This window comes from Calonectris borealis, chromosome 28 (genome assembly GCF_964195595.1).
Source record: "Calonectris borealis chromosome 28, bCalBor7.hap1.2, whole genome shotgun sequence".
NCBI lineage: Eukaryota > Metazoa > Chordata > Aves > Procellariiformes > Procellariidae > Calonectris > Calonectris borealis.
This window is the reverse complement of record NC_134339.1, coordinates 4,240,852-4,257,401: the sequence shown is the minus strand read 5'-3', so window position 1 is coordinate 4,257,401 and position 16,550 is coordinate 4,240,852. Positions and strand designations below refer to the sequence as shown.

At 48.8% G+C, this 16,550-nt stretch overlaps 2 protein-coding genes across 17 annotated transcripts in view; one reads left to right on the top strand and one right to left on the bottom strand.

The window, feature by feature from the left end:
- The window catches only part of DAZAP1 (DAZ associated protein 1), a 26,695-nt gene extending 14,133 nt beyond the window's left edge, over positions 1-12,562 (bottom strand). For 5 of the 15 annotated variants that reach the window (XR_012677570.1, XM_075175544.1, XM_075175546.1 and 2 more), the window contains exons 1-6: positions 11,758-11,927; positions 6,222-6,262; positions 5,600-5,766; positions 5,217-5,282; positions 4,473-4,583; positions 2,028-2,076 (exon numbers count right to left, since the gene is read on the bottom strand). Coding sequence is in view for 14 of the 15 variants with exons in the window: in XM_075175544.1 (XP_075031645.1) it covers positions 2,028-2,076; positions 4,473-4,583; positions 5,217-5,282; positions 5,600-5,766; positions 6,222-6,262; positions 11,758-11,798 (475 nt within the window). In the remaining variant the exon portion in view is untranslated. Of the gene's footprint in view, positions 1-2,027; positions 2,077-2,981; positions 3,006-3,284; positions 3,373-4,472; positions 4,584-5,216; positions 5,283-5,599; positions 5,767-6,221; positions 6,263-11,757; positions 11,928-12,402 lie in introns of those variants that run through there. The other 10 variants (XM_075175541.1, XM_075175548.1, XM_075175542.1 and 7 more) reach the window with 9 other exon arrangements.
- Positions 11,958-16,550, top strand: GAMT (guanidinoacetate N-methyltransferase). Of its 2 annotated transcripts, none has more exons than XM_075175556.1 (7): positions 11,958-12,014; positions 13,705-13,901; positions 14,550-14,695; positions 14,776-14,839; positions 15,138-15,205; positions 15,653-15,763; positions 16,098-16,550. In XM_075175556.1, the coding sequence occupies exons 2-7, from the start codon at positions 13,718-13,720 to the stop codon at positions 16,236-16,238; spliced, it is 714 nt and encodes a 237-aa protein (XP_075031657.1). In that variant the 5' UTR covers positions 11,958-12,014; positions 13,705-13,717; the 3' UTR covers positions 16,239-16,550. The 2 variants fall into 2 exon arrangements, with proteins under 2 accessions (XP_075031657.1, XP_075031656.1); XM_075175555.1 differs by lacking the exon at positions 11,958-12,014 and adding an exon at positions 12,194-12,336.

Here is a 16,550-nt window from a genome sequence, read left to right as displayed (position 1 = left end):
TAGATGAACGCTACAGGGATTAGTAACAGGCATAGTTTTTCCCTCCTCCTACTAGCAAACTAGAAAAATGACATGCAGTGAGGGATCTGTTCAAAATGCAAGGATGGTAAAGATAATGGAAGAAGGCAAAATTCAGAATGGTACGAATAGAAGATGGCAGTGAATTGGCCTTTTAAATTTTATAAATTTATAGTCATTTAGGCATCGTGTTAAAAGGACAAATGTATAGACTGAGTAGCACTCTATGCAACAGAATACAGATCAGAAAGCGAAGGCAAGAGAAAATGTGTTCTGGGACACATGACCAGGAGTACCGAATACAAACTGTGAGGAGTTTTTCCTAGCACACCCCCAGGGACTAACAAGGCCATTTTTGGAGATGACAGTCAGTTACCACACTACATAAAAGAATGTAACAGAACAAAAATGAAAGCCAGAGCAACAGGATTCAAGAACACTGTTTAAGACGTCAGATGAATTAAGGGAGAAAGTATTCTGCAGTGCATCTGCACGCTGGATGGAGACAGATAGGTTTTCAAACCAGCGCACATCTGTCACTTCTGCTTTACGCAGAACCACCTAGGAAGTGGACCTGAAGCCCTCTTTTTTTTTTTGTATAGCTTTAAGCAGAGAAGCCATTAATTGAGACTAGGATTAATCCAGACAAGGCGTGATGTTTTAGTACCTTTTGCTCAGAGGCTGCAAGGCTGGGATTAAATATTACAAAGATATAGATGATACAATAATTACTGAAATATTTCAGAACTTCAGCCACAAATTATACTCAGATGCCCGTATCTTTGTCTCCATTGCCTCCTCTATTTAAAATCAGATGCTCTAGAGCATTTAAATAGATGAATTTATGTTCTGCTTAAAAAAAAAGGTAACTGTTGAAAGAAGATTAAGGTAGCTAAAGCAAGAAAACAAAAAAACAAATATATTGAAACTTCGTTTACACTCCAATAAAAGACAAAGCCCGTCCCTCCTCTGACTGTGGAACTGGCCTGTACCTCTGTGATAAATTACCACCTAGAGAGAAGAAATCTAAAGAGATATCGTTAATCACAGTCAAACAATTCACAGAGAGAAAAGAAAAAAAAAAAAGAAGAACTTACTTAACATTACCATACTTTACTATGAAACACTTAAATATGTCACTAAGGATGTATGTCTAAATTAAAAATAAAACTAAGACTTAACAGCTTAATAAATATGAAGTGAAGAATATATTTCTTAATAATGAGTCAGAAGAGAAATGAAAGTTCAGATGGCAAACTATTCTCTAGCATGTAGAACATGCTACAAGGTGGTCAGTGCAACTAAGCTTCACGTATTTAAAATATTGCCTCTTAATTGTCAAACAGATGGCAGATGCAATGGAAGGTGGATGACATGAAACTTGCTTCATATTTTGACCAAAGGTTACCAACTTGATTAAACAGTCTAGTGAAACTTCCAGGTTTTTTTTTTTTTCCTTAAAAAAAGCAGTCTAGCATACAGGGATTATACATCCCAATCAAAATATATATATTTCAGAATTCTTTTGTGTAGTTTAAGAAGTGTTTAATTTTAAGTGAAGCCATTTAACCAAAACAAAAAGCATATAATGGATGGATTCTGTTCTAATCTCATGTTCAGAAGTACTCTGAACTGCAGTACCCCCCCATGCAATTACAGACATCAACATACCTTTCATGTGGAACAGGAGGAAAGTCTGCTGATTTTTTTTTTCCTCCAAATAGAACCTTAAGCCACAGGAGCGGCTTGAGAATTAAATTTCATTCAACTAAAAAACTAGCAAAAAAACCATAAATGAACATGAAACATCTGACTTTAAATGCACAGATAGCAACTAAAGCTGTAGATGAAGAGTCTAGACTTGAAGTGATATTTGCCCAGTGAATTATTCTTTTTCCTGAGGCAACAAAGAAAAAAAAGTCTACCTTTTCTGATGGTGTAAAATAGTTTGCCATCTGACTATAGGAGAGTATGAAGAAATTTCAAGGACAAACTAGATCAGCCTTTACCTCGGGGCCTCTGTTTCTCTGCGTCATAGATCATTACAACTTCAGTGACCTGGAAGAGAGAAGGGAAATTCTACTAACTGTGCTACCAGGGGAGTGTTATAAACAGTTACTACAGGCTGGTTTCCCGCACTCTATCCACAAAGCACAATTAAACGCTCGACGTAGCCATCAATACCCGGCTGTCCTACCACAGTGCAAACAAATTGGGAATATTGCTCTTTATTGGAGCTGAAGAAAAGCCCGAGTTCATCTGTTCTGAAAAGCTGCTACATTGTGGCTTCTTAAGGTCTCATCACACTTAAGATTTTAATCTATCATTAAGGTCGCTACACTGTTTATACCCACACTATAGCCTACAAAAAAAACCCAAAGGTTTCTGGTTTTCAACATACTATTCATCAGTGTAGCTTCTGAAAAGATTACTACTTCCATTTTTAAACATTTTCACTCTCAACATGAAAAGCACATAACTCCAAACACATTTAAAAATTTGCACGGCTTCTCTGAATTACTTACTTGAATATCAGTGTGGCACAGAGTACCAGATATAAATTGGTGCTTTAAATAGCATTACAAAAAACCCCTAAGTTATGGATGATCAGCATCAGCGTGATTTTACCTTAAAAAAAATGCAAAAAAATGGAAAATGCCACTGTTCTGATTTTTTTCAGAATAAGAACCACTGTGAGCCACAGTTTAAACAAAACTAGAGGTGTAACATTTATGTCAAAGGCAATATTAAAACAGCTGAAAGGAACTGCCTTTAAATTTCTCAGATGCAGAAAAGCGGTCACAAAGTGTGTGTGATCACGTGGAATCACATCTTCGCCTTCAAGTCAATCTTAGGATATTTTTACTAGAATTCCTTGAATCAGCTTAAAATCTGACACAAATTCACCTTTTACTTACAGCTAGAAAACATACTTTTCAAGTTATTACACCATATACACTCACTTGAATATATCCTACTGGATGCTAACAGTTGAGATTCATCCCCATTTGGGAATTATGCCATGTGACAGTGCCAGATTTTTTCCCCACTGGTCCATTTGGATCCCCTTCTTCACACTGGTCTTATTTACCAAGCAATTACCATGTCTAAGAATCAGTGCCTGCTTTTGCCTCTTCACTCTGTGGCCACAAAACATATATAAGAGCCTCTACTTCTCCAAGGATAACTCATTAAGAACGCTATATAGACTCCCCAACTTCTATACTATTGTTAAAGTTCTACTACTTACTTTTAAAGGCACTTACACTTAATGGCTGTTGCCTTCTATATTTGGTGGAACATAACCCTGTATCTCCCAAGCCATCCAGAGGTCAGAATTGGAAAGCCAAAAGTCTGTGAGGAAGAGCCTTTAGATATTATGCTCCACAGCTGTGGAACATGCTCCCCCATTTTTATTTACAAGTCTACTGCAGCCTTTCAAACTAAAGAAACAGTTGTTAGCCATTGCCTTTTATATTTTTTTTAAAAATTATCTTAATCAAATTTTAAATACAGTACTGGTGATAAACTTAGCCACTTGAGAAAGAATCAACAAATCCTTTGCTGCCACTAAGAAGAGATCTTAGAGAAAGGTGATTAAAAAAAAGTATCAGAAGAACACACTAAACGCCACTCAAAGATGGCAAGTTCACATCCACTGGCACAGTCTTGACTTTAACTCAGGCAATCTTTAAGTTTATCAAACTTATTCACAGCTGAATTTAGTAATTTGGTTCAAAAGTTTACCATCTTAAAGGTGCAACGATAGTTGGGATAAATGGGAATTAAAACTAAATAGCAAAAAAAAAAACAAATCAGAAGATCTAGTCATTTCAGTCCAAGGTTACAAACCGAATTAAAAACAGGTGTATAACATGAGCCTAGAAGGGACATGTTGTCTCTAGAATGGAGGTTCCAGGGACAACAGAACTCAGCTGATTCCAGATGATGATTTAAAAGCAACTACTGTTACCAAAATAATGGCAGGAGACTGCAAAATTTAACCTATCTGCACACGTAGTCAAAGACAAGGATCTTAGTCATAAGCTCACTGAAGTACTCGCTGTTCAAAAAAAAAAAATTCAACAAAAACTTTTTAATCACCGAGCTGTAAGTTATCAATTGAAAGGGAAAAAATTATTCTTAAGCCAACTCAACTCAGGAGTTTTTGCAAGAAGGGAACAGAATAATGCATCAGGTAGACTTAAACAAGAGGAGACAGAAGCAGCAAAGTAAGTTACACACAAGAGCAATAGATTTTGACAAACAGCAAGATACATTTCAAGATGATGAACGTTTACTACAGTTTATCACAAAACGCTTCAATATGTCCCTACAGCAGTTTGTCTAAATTAACCCAAAATTTGACAGCTTGACGAAATCTGAGAAAAGGCAGTGGGGAGGGAAAGCATCTTGCAACCGACTGATAACTGCCATGATGCTGAATGACTCACCACTCCGAATTTCTTGAAGTATTCCCTGAGCTCTGTCTCGCCACAGTTATGAGGAATCCCACCAACAAAAATTTTATTTGATTTATTGTTATCGCTCCTGGATCCTTTCTGCTAAATCAAGGAGGAAAAAATTCAGTCAGAAGGACAATAAAGTTGGCTACTTCTATCATTTTACACTTAAACATGAACAATCGTCTCCTGCAGGTTGAGGGGGAGCCATCTCCAGGCTGGAAGTCTCCAAGTCATTAAAGTGAAGCAACTGCATGTTCAGAGCTCAGAAGTTTAGTGTTTGCATTTATAACCCAGCCTCTGTTCTTCCGAAGACCAGAAAACTAGGGACTGTGTTCTGAGGCCATTTACTCATTTTATAATGAGATCGTATTAACCTGCAGGGTGTGAAGTTGGCTGGAAAAGAGCATCAGTCCTCCGAGTGCACTTCCAGACACTTGTTGCAAGATCTGAAGAACTCAACTAAAAGCACTGCTAAGAGCTTAAGAAAATACCACACCCACAAACCGAGTTTGACGTAAACACAAAGTGTTCCTTAACACTGTATTGTACTTGGAGCCTTACCATGGAAATCTAAGTAGAAGACATTTTTCAGAAATAAAATTGACACTCAAGGCCTGCATACTGACTCCTGATTTTAAAACCTGGATATAATCCAAGTGAATTCAATTAAACTGCTAGAAGGTAAGCCAAAACTTGGAAAACAGGTAGCATAAACCAAGTATCTTTCCTTACCCATCCTTCCTTCGGTCGTGTCCTTTCTGGTTGCATCCCCCTAGGTGTACATGGCTTTGGATCAATCTGGAAGAAGTTCCAGTTTGGTCAGATCTCAGCATGCAGAATATTGTTCTAAAAGTTACGTTTATGGCAGCTGAACACAGCGCTGCTGAAATCCAGCTCCTCAGATCAAAGCTATTGCCAACACATCGCTTCTACAACATGACACAAATCATTGAGTTAACGCTGTCTTACAATAAATAATTAAAACCAACAACCAGGTAACTTTTACACCACCCAGTCTGCAAATAAGAAGCCAGAATTTAAAACAGTTCTTTGAAGCAGTCTGGAGCAGAAAGTTCTGAAGCAGAAAAAAAACCCCAAACAGAAAAGCAACTTACATTTCGGCCATCTAACGTATGAGGTCTACTGGCCAGTACTGTTCCCACACAGTTGGGATCTTTAAATTTGACAAATCCAAATCCTCGAGATTGGTTCGTTGTTTTGTCTTTCATTATTACACAGTCTACAACTTCTCCATACTGGGAGAAGTAGCTACGAAGAGTTTCTGTTAAAAAAAGCATATATTAAACAGAACCAGATATTAACCTTACCAGGCTGTGTTCGCAATTATAAGACAAAAGATAAGCAAACAGCTAAACAAGTTCAAACTCATCTTTTGAAAATGGTTAAATTTTACTTCCTCTAAGCCAATGGTATATACTGCTTTATTTCCGCTTACACAAAAGAAAAGCAGTATCACAGTAATGCAATGATAAAAAATTGTCATCTTCTGAGTTGACAAAAACTTCAATACCAAACACTGATAGGAAATACAAAAACAAAAGTGATTAACATATATTTGAACTCCCTACAGAAAATTTTGTTGGTTTACAGAAGAGAGCAGTACAATCTCATCCAAATCTTCCTACAACAGTACTGTCTGTTAAAAAGCTGTGTATCTGTACATTGTTTTGCGCTTCACAAAGGCCTGGCTCAACGACTGTAGAATACATAGCTTACCTTGTGTTGTACTCCAGTCCAAGCCACCCACAAACAGTTTTCTGCAATTGAAGCATAGAGCAGTTTTAGGGTGCTACACGACAGATGCTTCATCTTATTTAATGCAGAAGTCAGCTATTCTGAAGAGGTCTGGTGGTACTGAGGCCTCCAAAATACACTACAAAGCCCGTTCTTTACCAGAATTCACTATTCTTTGTGACAACTACCTTCTGCTTCATGAAGACAGACATAAAACTGAAGCATCTGTTTTGTCTGCCACAAGCAGGGACAGAGATTGCAAGATTATTACAGGAATACATTTTATTCTTTTATGCAAAGAGAAGACAAAAATATCAGAAAAGCCTAAGTTCCTCCAAACTTATTTCCAGGTATTTGAGAAGGCAGTGTTGCTTTGAGAAATCATTACAATAGCCAGACAGAAAAAAACAACATAGAACATCAGAGGAAGTACATTTACCTGCTCTTTGGGGCAGAAAGGAGTTCCAGCACAGAACACCTCATAGTTCAGAACAATATGTACAAAGCGTGACTGAAATTATTTTAAAAGTGATCCAAGAACACCGTTATAAAGTCATTCTACCTGGTTAACCCCACCCCCCCAATCAAAACAGGATGTTCGGATTCTTGCCAAGGCCTGGATCATCGGCTCTAAGTTACTTACACAACTTCTCTGAGCAACAGAAGAAAACAGCTGCAGGGTCCGTGCAGTTCCAATTTAAGGACGAAAACAAAATCCAAAACTTCTGAGATAAAGCAAACTGACAGAAAACCAGACATCCTAGTTTAAGTACCCAAGTCCATTCCATTAACTGCTTTAATCCCAGGTTAACGATCAAGAGTTGTGCGCAGTCTTGCATTAGGCCTCCGAAACCAAGTTCGAAGAACAGCTGGGCTCTCCTATGTTCATTTGCTACCTTACACTGAATGTTACCAGAAAGTTAACTGACAACCGAAATAGGTTAAAAAAATTACTCCACAAAAATACACTAGCGACACAGCTGCTGCAGCCCTTCGTAACAGGTATTGTAGCAAAAATAACACCAGACTCTGAAGCTGACACACTTGATGTTACCATCTCCTACGTTTAGAGGTACCGCCATATGAAAAATAATGCCAGCGGCTGAAGTTATTTAATACCAACTTACAAATAATAAGCAATGTAAGTTCATCTGCCCTGAGATGATGTGGCCAACTTTCACGTGCCAGCAGGTCAAAGCCCAACGGGAATCACAGCCAAAAGAAAGAGACTCCACACAAAGGAATGTTGAACTAGATGCAGCGGCTGGATTCAGGCATCACCTGAAGTTTCTATACTTGTTCTCTAGCTGCATAATTGGGTAAAACAGGAAGCGTATCAGTTTTTTCCATCCTCAGATCAAAAAAGCTTAAGTCAGCCCTCTGGCTTCCTTGCCCCTGTGCTCTTAAAGTACTGTCCTGGTAAAGAAAAGTCCTTAAACTGCTGATTAAAACAAACAAAACCCCTTCATCCATTCCTTTTATGTGTTACTCCCTCGCTCACCTAGAAAGACCAGTCAGAATCACTTTTGTCTACCATTATCTTGTAGTGAAATGAAAGCAAAAGTAGAACTACCAAGTTCAACTCTAAGATTGAAGGCAAACTTGTGAGGCAAGTACTAAATAACAGAGTAGCACTAATTCAGCAATTAGTTGTGAATCCATTTCACAATCTAGTTTAGAGATATCTTCAAATAGATGAGAAAGTCATGGCTAAAACCCAAACTAAACTTCACGCTTAAAACCTAAGACAAACCTGAAGCAACCCCATCTTCTGAAAAGAGCATCCAAATTCATACCATTTCATGTCAGAGCACGCCGAAGTACTTGGGCAAGTGCAGGAAGAGGAGCAGCAAGATGCCAGACTGCCTGCTTTGCAACTCTTTATCGACTTTAGGGTGTGACAAAACTTCCATGCAAAGTAATTTACTCTATAATTAAAGGTTAGTTCAAAGCCACCTCAACACTTGGCCCTTTTCAGTTAAGAAGCACCAACTCAAAAGTTCTTCTGTTAATAGCTTTATGGGTCTGCACAGACAAGTGCTGGGACAGTTTATCTTTGGAGGATGCCCTCTATTTCTCTTATCAGTCCTCAAAGGGAGGAACCATAGCCTGCTTTGTCTTCTACTCGCCCTCAGATATATCCGAGTGTAGCTGCAGCTGAGCTGAGGCTGAGAATTAGCGCACCTTCACTTAAAGGGAGAAATTTGAGATTCTCCTAGCAAAAAAAAAATATTTAAACTTCCTCTCACCTGCTTTTTTCTGGAGCAGCTAACCACAGTAAGAAATCGGCCACCCCCCAGTCAGAGAGCTGCTGGCGCACAGGGAGCATCAGTGCCTTGCACCTAGAAGGTCCCGTGTAGCAGGGCAGCTTGCAGAAAAAAACAGCGGTCCCTTTTCACTTTGATTCATTTCTCTGTGATACGGCCTCATATCCTGAGCCTTACGCCACAGCCAACAGTGACTACACCAATGCCTTAAGAGTGCAGGTAGGCCACACACTAAAATAAGGGGTGACTAAATTCAGTATTACGTGGTACATACAGGTCTTGTTCCAGTCAGGCAAATTTTATTTCTAAGTCACTAGTTGAGAGGTGACATAAGCCTTATCTTTCAAAAAAACAGACCAACTGTTAAGCACAGATCAAAGCATCATTTTAAGCAGGCCAGAAAATAACTGAACTGGTAATATGGAAAGAAAGTACAGTCTCCACAGTGTTGCAGCAGACAGCGGCTGCATCTGCTCCTGCATTATCATAATGCATCTGATAATAGCACAAGCAGGACGTTTCATCCATTACCAACCCTCTCTGAAAGCAGGCCTGTTTTCTACTTGCATGTTTCAGGATGACGAAGTTTTTCTCAAGGATAGGAAAACTCCCCCCACTTCCCTCTACTGGCAAAGAGCTCGCTTGTGGCATCAGTTCAAAGAGTTCTTCAACACCAGCCAGTTTTCAGCAACAGGTCATTTTCTGGTAACAGCCAAACTTCACCCAACGGTCGTCACCACAGGCAGACTGTCACCACTGGTGGCTTCCACGACTGTCCCTTTACTACATTTCCTCTCCACATACAGGACGCACGCAAAAATCTGCGTGGTCTTTCTTGTGCCATTATTTTTAGAGAGAGTTCTATAAGGAAATAACTTTATTTCCTAATAGCAAATAAAAAAAAAAGACGATCTAATGCTATATTCAGATTAAAGTTTTGATGGCCCACGACTGTGCGTTAGCTACATTTTCTCAACCAACTGTAGTTTGGGATTTTTTTTTTTTTAACTAAATTTGATCACTCGGTATATAAGATCAATCTATAGAAGAACAATCTAAAAATACCAGCTGCATTCTGACAGAACATCAAGCTGTCTGCAGGGGAGGAGGACTCCCTGCAGTTAGTGGTCGTTGAAACCTTCCAATTCCATTATTAATTATTTGTAGTCACCCTACATACATTTAAACAAACAAAAAAGCAGGGTTGCCTAAGGTCAACTACAGCAGCTGTATGTAAATTCATGGCTTCTATTTATGTGCACGCTATAGAATGCCAAAAGCCAGAACTACCCCGGCCTTTGATTCCTCCTGGACTGGTTGGAACACACTGAGCAAACGCAAGAGTTAACTAATCCCTACCTAGCACAAAAATCTAGATGCAATATTGTACAAGACAGCTGTCAGAAGCAAGACAGTTGTATGAAATAACGCTAGGTGAGCGTTCGTTTCCCTGCGCTCAGCTTGCATCACCAGCCTGTTCATGAGGTGTTACGCATGCTGCCTCCTGGCCTCCTACGAAACTTCTTGTTCAAACAGTTTATGGGCTGGTAGTTATTAAAATTATGCTATCGGTTTGAGCCTGCTGACATCTCTCTCCTTGTACCTAGTTATACCACCCTCAAAAATGTACACCTCCATAAAGCTGCATATTTATAGACTGTGGCATTAGAAGGCTGCTATAGTCCATCCCCAACGGAATGTAAAGCAATTACCCAGCACGAGCCTGACAAGAACAGAAAACACTAGCCTGTGTCTTTGGGCAGGTCTGTCTTTCCGCCGTGCACGGGACAAGGGTGCGCACCGCACACTGTAAGTGAAAGACACCGGCAGACACGGCGCACCTGAAGCCGCAGCATTCCTCGCAGCGCGCTCAGTTTGGGAGCAGTAAGCGGAATGATGATGCTTCAGAAGTTATAGTACTCATAATAAGTTTTAACCATGTTTCACGAACCCACGTGTTCCGTTTCAACTATTTCCTGACAAAATCTTACTTGCTAATTTATTCTTTTCTGCCTTAAATGTATCTGTCACTGAAGCAGATAATCCCAGAATTAGTAAGAAAGCACGCACAAGTATTTTAAAAGTGCTGAAACTCAGCAAAAGCACACACTCTCTGCCTACATAAAATAATCTGGCAGTTTGATTAACATCTATCACTTCTCTTAGCACAGTCCCAATCAGCTACATCCTGTAGGACAGGCAGGATCTCAAGATCAGCACTTTTCTTTCATCCAAAATAGTCCCGAGTACTAATTACAACGAATAACGCTCACAAGGCCCTACCTACTCTACCAACACGACTGCAAGGCCTACAGCCTTCGCAAGTATTTTTTCTTAACTTAAAATCTCTGTCTAGACAAGCGGTTGAATTCGTAACTTCCTATTAAGACTTGCATCTCACAACAGCTTTCAAAATAGAACTTCCTTCACACAACTATAGGCAGCTGACTAAAACTGCAGTTTATTCTACGCTTTCACCTTTCCCTTCGAGCACTTTTGGGGGAGGAGAAAAAAGAAAATTAACGTCTCCGATTAAAATCCAATCCTTTCAAAGCTGATTACAACTCAGAAGGATCAAAATCTAAGCAGTCTGCAACGGGGAACAAGCTCTCTGACAACGGGGCCTGTTCAGGATGAAAGCTCACAATATTTCACTGAGTAACTTGCAGCCTGCACTCACCTACAGTTCTAGAATAGCGGCACAGAGAACTCTGCTTCTCCGGTCTCTCATAAGGCACTGGACAGTGATTAAGGCCCAGGACCAAATAAAAATAATTTCAGAGCAAAACCTACACATTTCAACATGCCTCATGCAATACGTGTGGTTCGTAGCAACATGTTATATTCTAAACAGTTGTCCTGCCTCTCGTATTTTTAGGACTGTACAAATCAAGAACATGCACAGTAAATAAGCAGCTTACTATGCACTGGAGACAGCACGAGAACTGGTTCGTGTCCGCTCTAGTCAAAAAAGGTGACCAGTTATGATGTGCATATTCTGTGCCAAAACTTGCGGAAGCTAAGCAGCCAATTGTACTTTTTTTTTTTTTATTTTCTTTTTGTTATCTTCAGTTCAAACGTGCCAAGTCTACAGCCTCGTAATTTAAATGTCAGTAGGCTTTAGAATACAGCACTGAAGTAGACTAACACTAAATACATCTCGGAAGAACTAGACCTATGTCAGGCTATCAGTTTGAAGAAGCCACAAAACCTCTGGGAGGCCTTTGAAGTAAAACCAGCGTTTTTCTGACCGAAATTCAGCTCGCGCATAAGGACAGCGAGCAGGAGGCATCTGTCAGCGGAGGGGAAGTTTGGAAGGGCAGCTACCCGCAGCGCAAGGACTCCTCTGCAGCAGAGGAGGGGAGCGAGGGGAGGCTCCCGGCCGCCGCCTTTGTCCTGCCGTTCCTCCGGTGAAGAGCGAAGGTCTCTGCCCCACGGCCCGGCCGGCCCTCGGCCCCTCCGGGCACACGCGGGGAAGCCCTGATGAGTCACCGGAACAAAGTCACCGGTGGGTTTTACACCCCCTCCCCTCGTTAGCAACGGAAAGAGGGAAAACAAACCGCCCCCCCTCCCGCCCCCCCATGGCGGGGCCGGGGTTCCCGGGAGGGCGCGGGAACCGCCGCGGGTGACCTTGGCCGCGCGCACCTGCCGCCGCCGCCGCAGCCCGGCGCGGGCCGGTCACGTGAGGGGGGGGGGCACCCTCCCGGTCCGCAGGGGCCCAGCATGGCGGACGGGCCCGGCGGCGGACGGGGGCCCGGCGGCGGACGGAGGACCGGGGGCACCCCCCCCGCTCTCAGCGGCGGAAGCCCCGGCGCGGCCCTCGCCTCAGGGTACAGGAAAAGGGGGCCGGACCCCCGCCCCGGCGCCTCCTCAGGCGGCCGCCCCCCCCCCCTCACCCGATCTCGTCGGCGCCTCCCACGCTGTTCATGGCGGCGGCTCCTCGGCGGTATCCGGGGCCGCGCCCGGCTCTTCCCTCCGGCGGCGGCGGCACCAGCGGCAGGTCGCGGGCTGCGGGCGGGCGCTCCTCGCCGTCCGGCCGTCCCCCGTTCCCCCCCCCCCCCGCGCTCCCGAGCTGCGCAACGGCCGCCCCCGGCCCGGCCCGGCCCCCCCCCGCCGCGCGCTCGCGCTCCCTCAGCGCCGCCAACCGCCGCTGCGCGCGCACCTGCCCTCGCTACGGGGTCTCCGGGGCCGCGCCCAGGGAGGGGCGGGGCGGGGCGGGGCGGCGCGCGGGGGCCGACGGGAAGGGCAGTCCTCCCGCCCCACGTGCGGCCGCGGTGCTCGGCGCTGCGCGGGGGGGGGGTGAGTGGGTCCGGCGGCCCCCCCCGCCCCGCACGGCCCGGTGCCTGGCTCCGGGCCGCCTGCCCGCCCCCCCCCGGGACCAGCCCTTCCTCCCCACCCAGCGCAGCCCGGGTCTGCCGGGCGGGGGGGTGCGGGTCACCCCTGCCACGCGGGGAGGAGCGTGGGGCAGGGCATTATGCAGGGCCCTGGTGCGTGGCACAGCGTGGAGCGTGGCACCGTGCAGAGCCCGGAGTGCGGCACAGCACCGTGCACAGCCCCGGTGCATGGCGCAGCATGGGGCAGAGCCCTGTGCATGGCCCCACAGCACGGCACAGCCCCGGTGCATGGCACAGCGTGGGGCACAGCACCATGCACAGCCCCGGTGCATGGCACAGCGTGGGGCACAGCACCATGCACAGCCCCGGTGCATGGCACAGCGTGGGGCACAGCACCATGCACAGCCCCGGTGCATGGCACAGCGTGGGGCACAGCACCATGCACAGCCCCCGAGAGAAAAGCCCTTTTTCCATGGTCCCCCCAGCTGCACTCATCCAGCCCAGCTCCAGTGCACAGGGGTGCTGCTCACTCCCGCTCCAGCCATGCACAGCGCGGTGCACGGTGCCGCCGACCACCCTGCACCCCCCAGCCACCCCAGTGCAGCCCCGCTCGACGTGGGGCACCGCTCGCTCCCGTGCAGGCAGCCGTGCATGGCCGCTCAGGCCTGGCAGCCCCTGCCTGCCCCGCCATGCCCCCCGCCCCCAGCTCCTGCTAAGGGCTCCCTTTCCCCCCGAAGGCCCCCAGCCCGCCGTGCACGCTCAGCACTTTTCCAGCCCCGGCTATTTAAAGCTGGCCGGGAGCCGGGTGACCCCTTCCCTCCCCCAGCACCGCTGAGCCCAGCCGGTGGACTTTCCTCCCCGCAGCGGCAGAACAGCCATGAGCGCCCGGGCGGCGGCGGGGCCGATCTTTGCGGAGGGCGAGGATTGCCGGGCGGCCTGGCGGGAGGCGGCGGCTGGCTACGATGCGCCGGACGCCCACCTGGAGATCCTGGGGAAGCCGGTGATGGAGCGCTGGGAGACCCCCTACATGCACTCGCTGGCGGCCGTGGCGGCGTCGAGGGGTAACGGGGGCCCCGCGGGCTCGGGACCGTGCCGTGGGGTGCAGCTCGGGCGTGGGGAGTGGGCAGCTTTCTCGTGAGCAAACAATAGTGGGGGGGGACCCCACTGCATGCGCCCCGCTTGCCGCCGGTGCTCCCCACGCAGCGAGGGTGGGCGCGGGACCGTGGTGGCACTTGTGCTCTCGTGTCAGGGTGACACATTCCCAAGAGGGGCTGGGGCCGCGGGCAGGGGGGGTGCAGCCCCCCGGGGGGGACAGAGCACAGCCCGGCCGGGAGCTGCCGCTTTTTGCGTTCCCCGCAGCGGAGGGAGGGTTTCGGCAGCACCGCTGCAAGCGGTCGCTTGTTCCCACTGCAACCGCCCGGGGGGGGGTTCGATGGGGGCAAAGGGCCGCTGCAGGGTGCAGCCGGGGAGGCAGCGGGTGACGGGGGCACGGGGCTGTTCCCCGCTTCTCACCCCGGCGCCGGCAGCACCGCGCTTTCTCAACCCGCACCAAAAAAAAGCCCCGTTCAGGGGAAGAGCGGGGCAGCATGTGGGGCTGGGGGGGCTCTGAGGCAGAGGAAAACCAGGGCTCTGCGGTCGCTGGGCTTGCACGGCTGCCCGGCGTCCCCGGGGAGGCACAGCCCCCCCCCCAGTTGCCCTCTCATCGCCAGGCGGCCGCGTGCTGGAGGTGGGCTTCGGCATGGCCATCGCCGCCACCAAGGTGGAGGAGTTCGACATCGAGGAGCACTGGATCGTCGAGTGCAACGAGGGGGTTTTCCGACGGCTGGAGGAGTGGGCCAGGACGCAGCCGCACAAGGTCCGGGGTGGGCTGTGCCGGCGCGCGGTGCCGGTGGGCGCCTGCCACCGGGGCTCACCGCTCCGCCATCCCGCCCGCAGGTCGTGCCCCTGAAGGGGCTGTGGGAGGACGTGGTGCCGACGCTGCCGGACGGGCACTTCAGGGGTGAGGCACCGGGGAGGGGGCGGCGGGGTGGGGGTCCCCATGGCAGAGCTCGGGGTGCGGGTGAGCACCCAGCCTGGCTCCCTCCCACGGTGGCGGGGATGGGGACGGGCTGCAGCCGGCGTCCCTGGGGAGCGGCGCCTTGTCCTGGGGAGCGGCGCGTCAGAGACATGGGGTGCAAATTTAAATAGGAAAAAATAGTAATGGGCCGTGAAGGGGGATCTTCCCCCCGGCACATGAGCCCCACCGGTGCCTCGGGGTCTCTCGCGGCTAACGGCTGATCTCCGGTGTTCCCGGGCAGGGATCCTGTACGACACCTACCCGCTGTCGGAGGAGACCTGGCACACGCATCAGTTCACCTTCATCAAGGTAACGTGGCAGGGTGCAGCACCCACAGCTCCCGCTGCCCTTTGTGAGGGGCCGGGGCCCCCGGCTCGGGTGGGTTTGGGGGAGATGGGGGGCACACAGGGCAGAGAGGAGAATTTTGGAGCTCAGGAGTCAAAGCCAGAGCTGGGTGTTGGTCTGCAGCCCCCGCCGTCCCCGCACCCTCCCTGCCACCGGGGACTTAGTGCCCTCTGGAAAAGCCCGATGTCCCCGTGATGTCCCCAGCACGACGGTGGCATCGCAGCACTTTCGGTCCATGTGGTCGCAGCTGGCCGGAGGGGGCTGGGGCAATGTCCGGCTCTGCGGGGAAGCGTGAGAGCTTGGAGGGGGGGGAGGCAGGGGCCGGGTGCTGAGCAAGGGGTGCTGCACGAGGCGAGGGCAGCATGCTGGGTGCTGGGTGCTGAGCCAGCCCCCCCTCGATTCCCGTTGCAGGACCATGCCTTCCGCTTGCTGCAGCCCGGCGGGGTCCTCACCTACTGCAACCTGACCTCCTGGGGGGAGCTGCTGAAGACCAAGTACACCGACATCGAGAAGATGTTTGAGGTGAGCGTTGTTCCCCGGGCTGGGGAGGGCCTGGCACCCCCAGCCCAACCCGAGGTCCCCAAAGCCTGTGCACCTCCTGCATCCCTGGGCGCTCTCCTGACACCGTGGCCGTGGAGCAGCACGAGCCGGAGCGCTCCATGGCCGTTTAACTCATCCGGGACGGCTGGGGCTCAGCAGGGAACGTTTGAGGGAAGGTCAGAGGGTTTTTCCCCACGGCAGCTCCCTGCACCCGACTGCTCGCAATGTCCCCGCAGGCCGGGGCTCAGCAGCGTCTCCGCTGGCATCTGGGCAGCTCAAACCATCGCTGCTCCTTGCCGTGCCTCCTCTCTCGCAGGAGACCCAGGTAGGGCACCTGGTGGAGGCCGGGTTCAAGAAGGAGAACATCAGCACGACGGTGATGGACCTGGTCCCCCCCAAGGACTGCAGGTACTACTCCTTCCACAAGATGATCACACCCGCCATCGTTAAGCACTGAGGGGGCCGGCAGCCTGGCACCGTCCCTCGGGGCCCCCCGGAGCCGCAGGAAGCCAACGCTAAGGAGGGGAGGCTGATGATGTGCACTGCGAGGAGGAGAAAAGCTCTTCTCTCCTTTGATGCTAATGAGAAGATTGAAGCTGATTTATCTGGAGGCAGGAGATGGTTGGAGGCTTGCGGGGGAAGTCCTGGGTCTCCAGGGGCCTCCTGGACAAAAGGACTCGGGACTCCCTGCCCCACCGCCGATGTCACCGAGCCCGAGGCAGCCCCCTGCCCTGGAGGGGTCTTCTGGGCGCCGGGGGGAAGGTCCCAC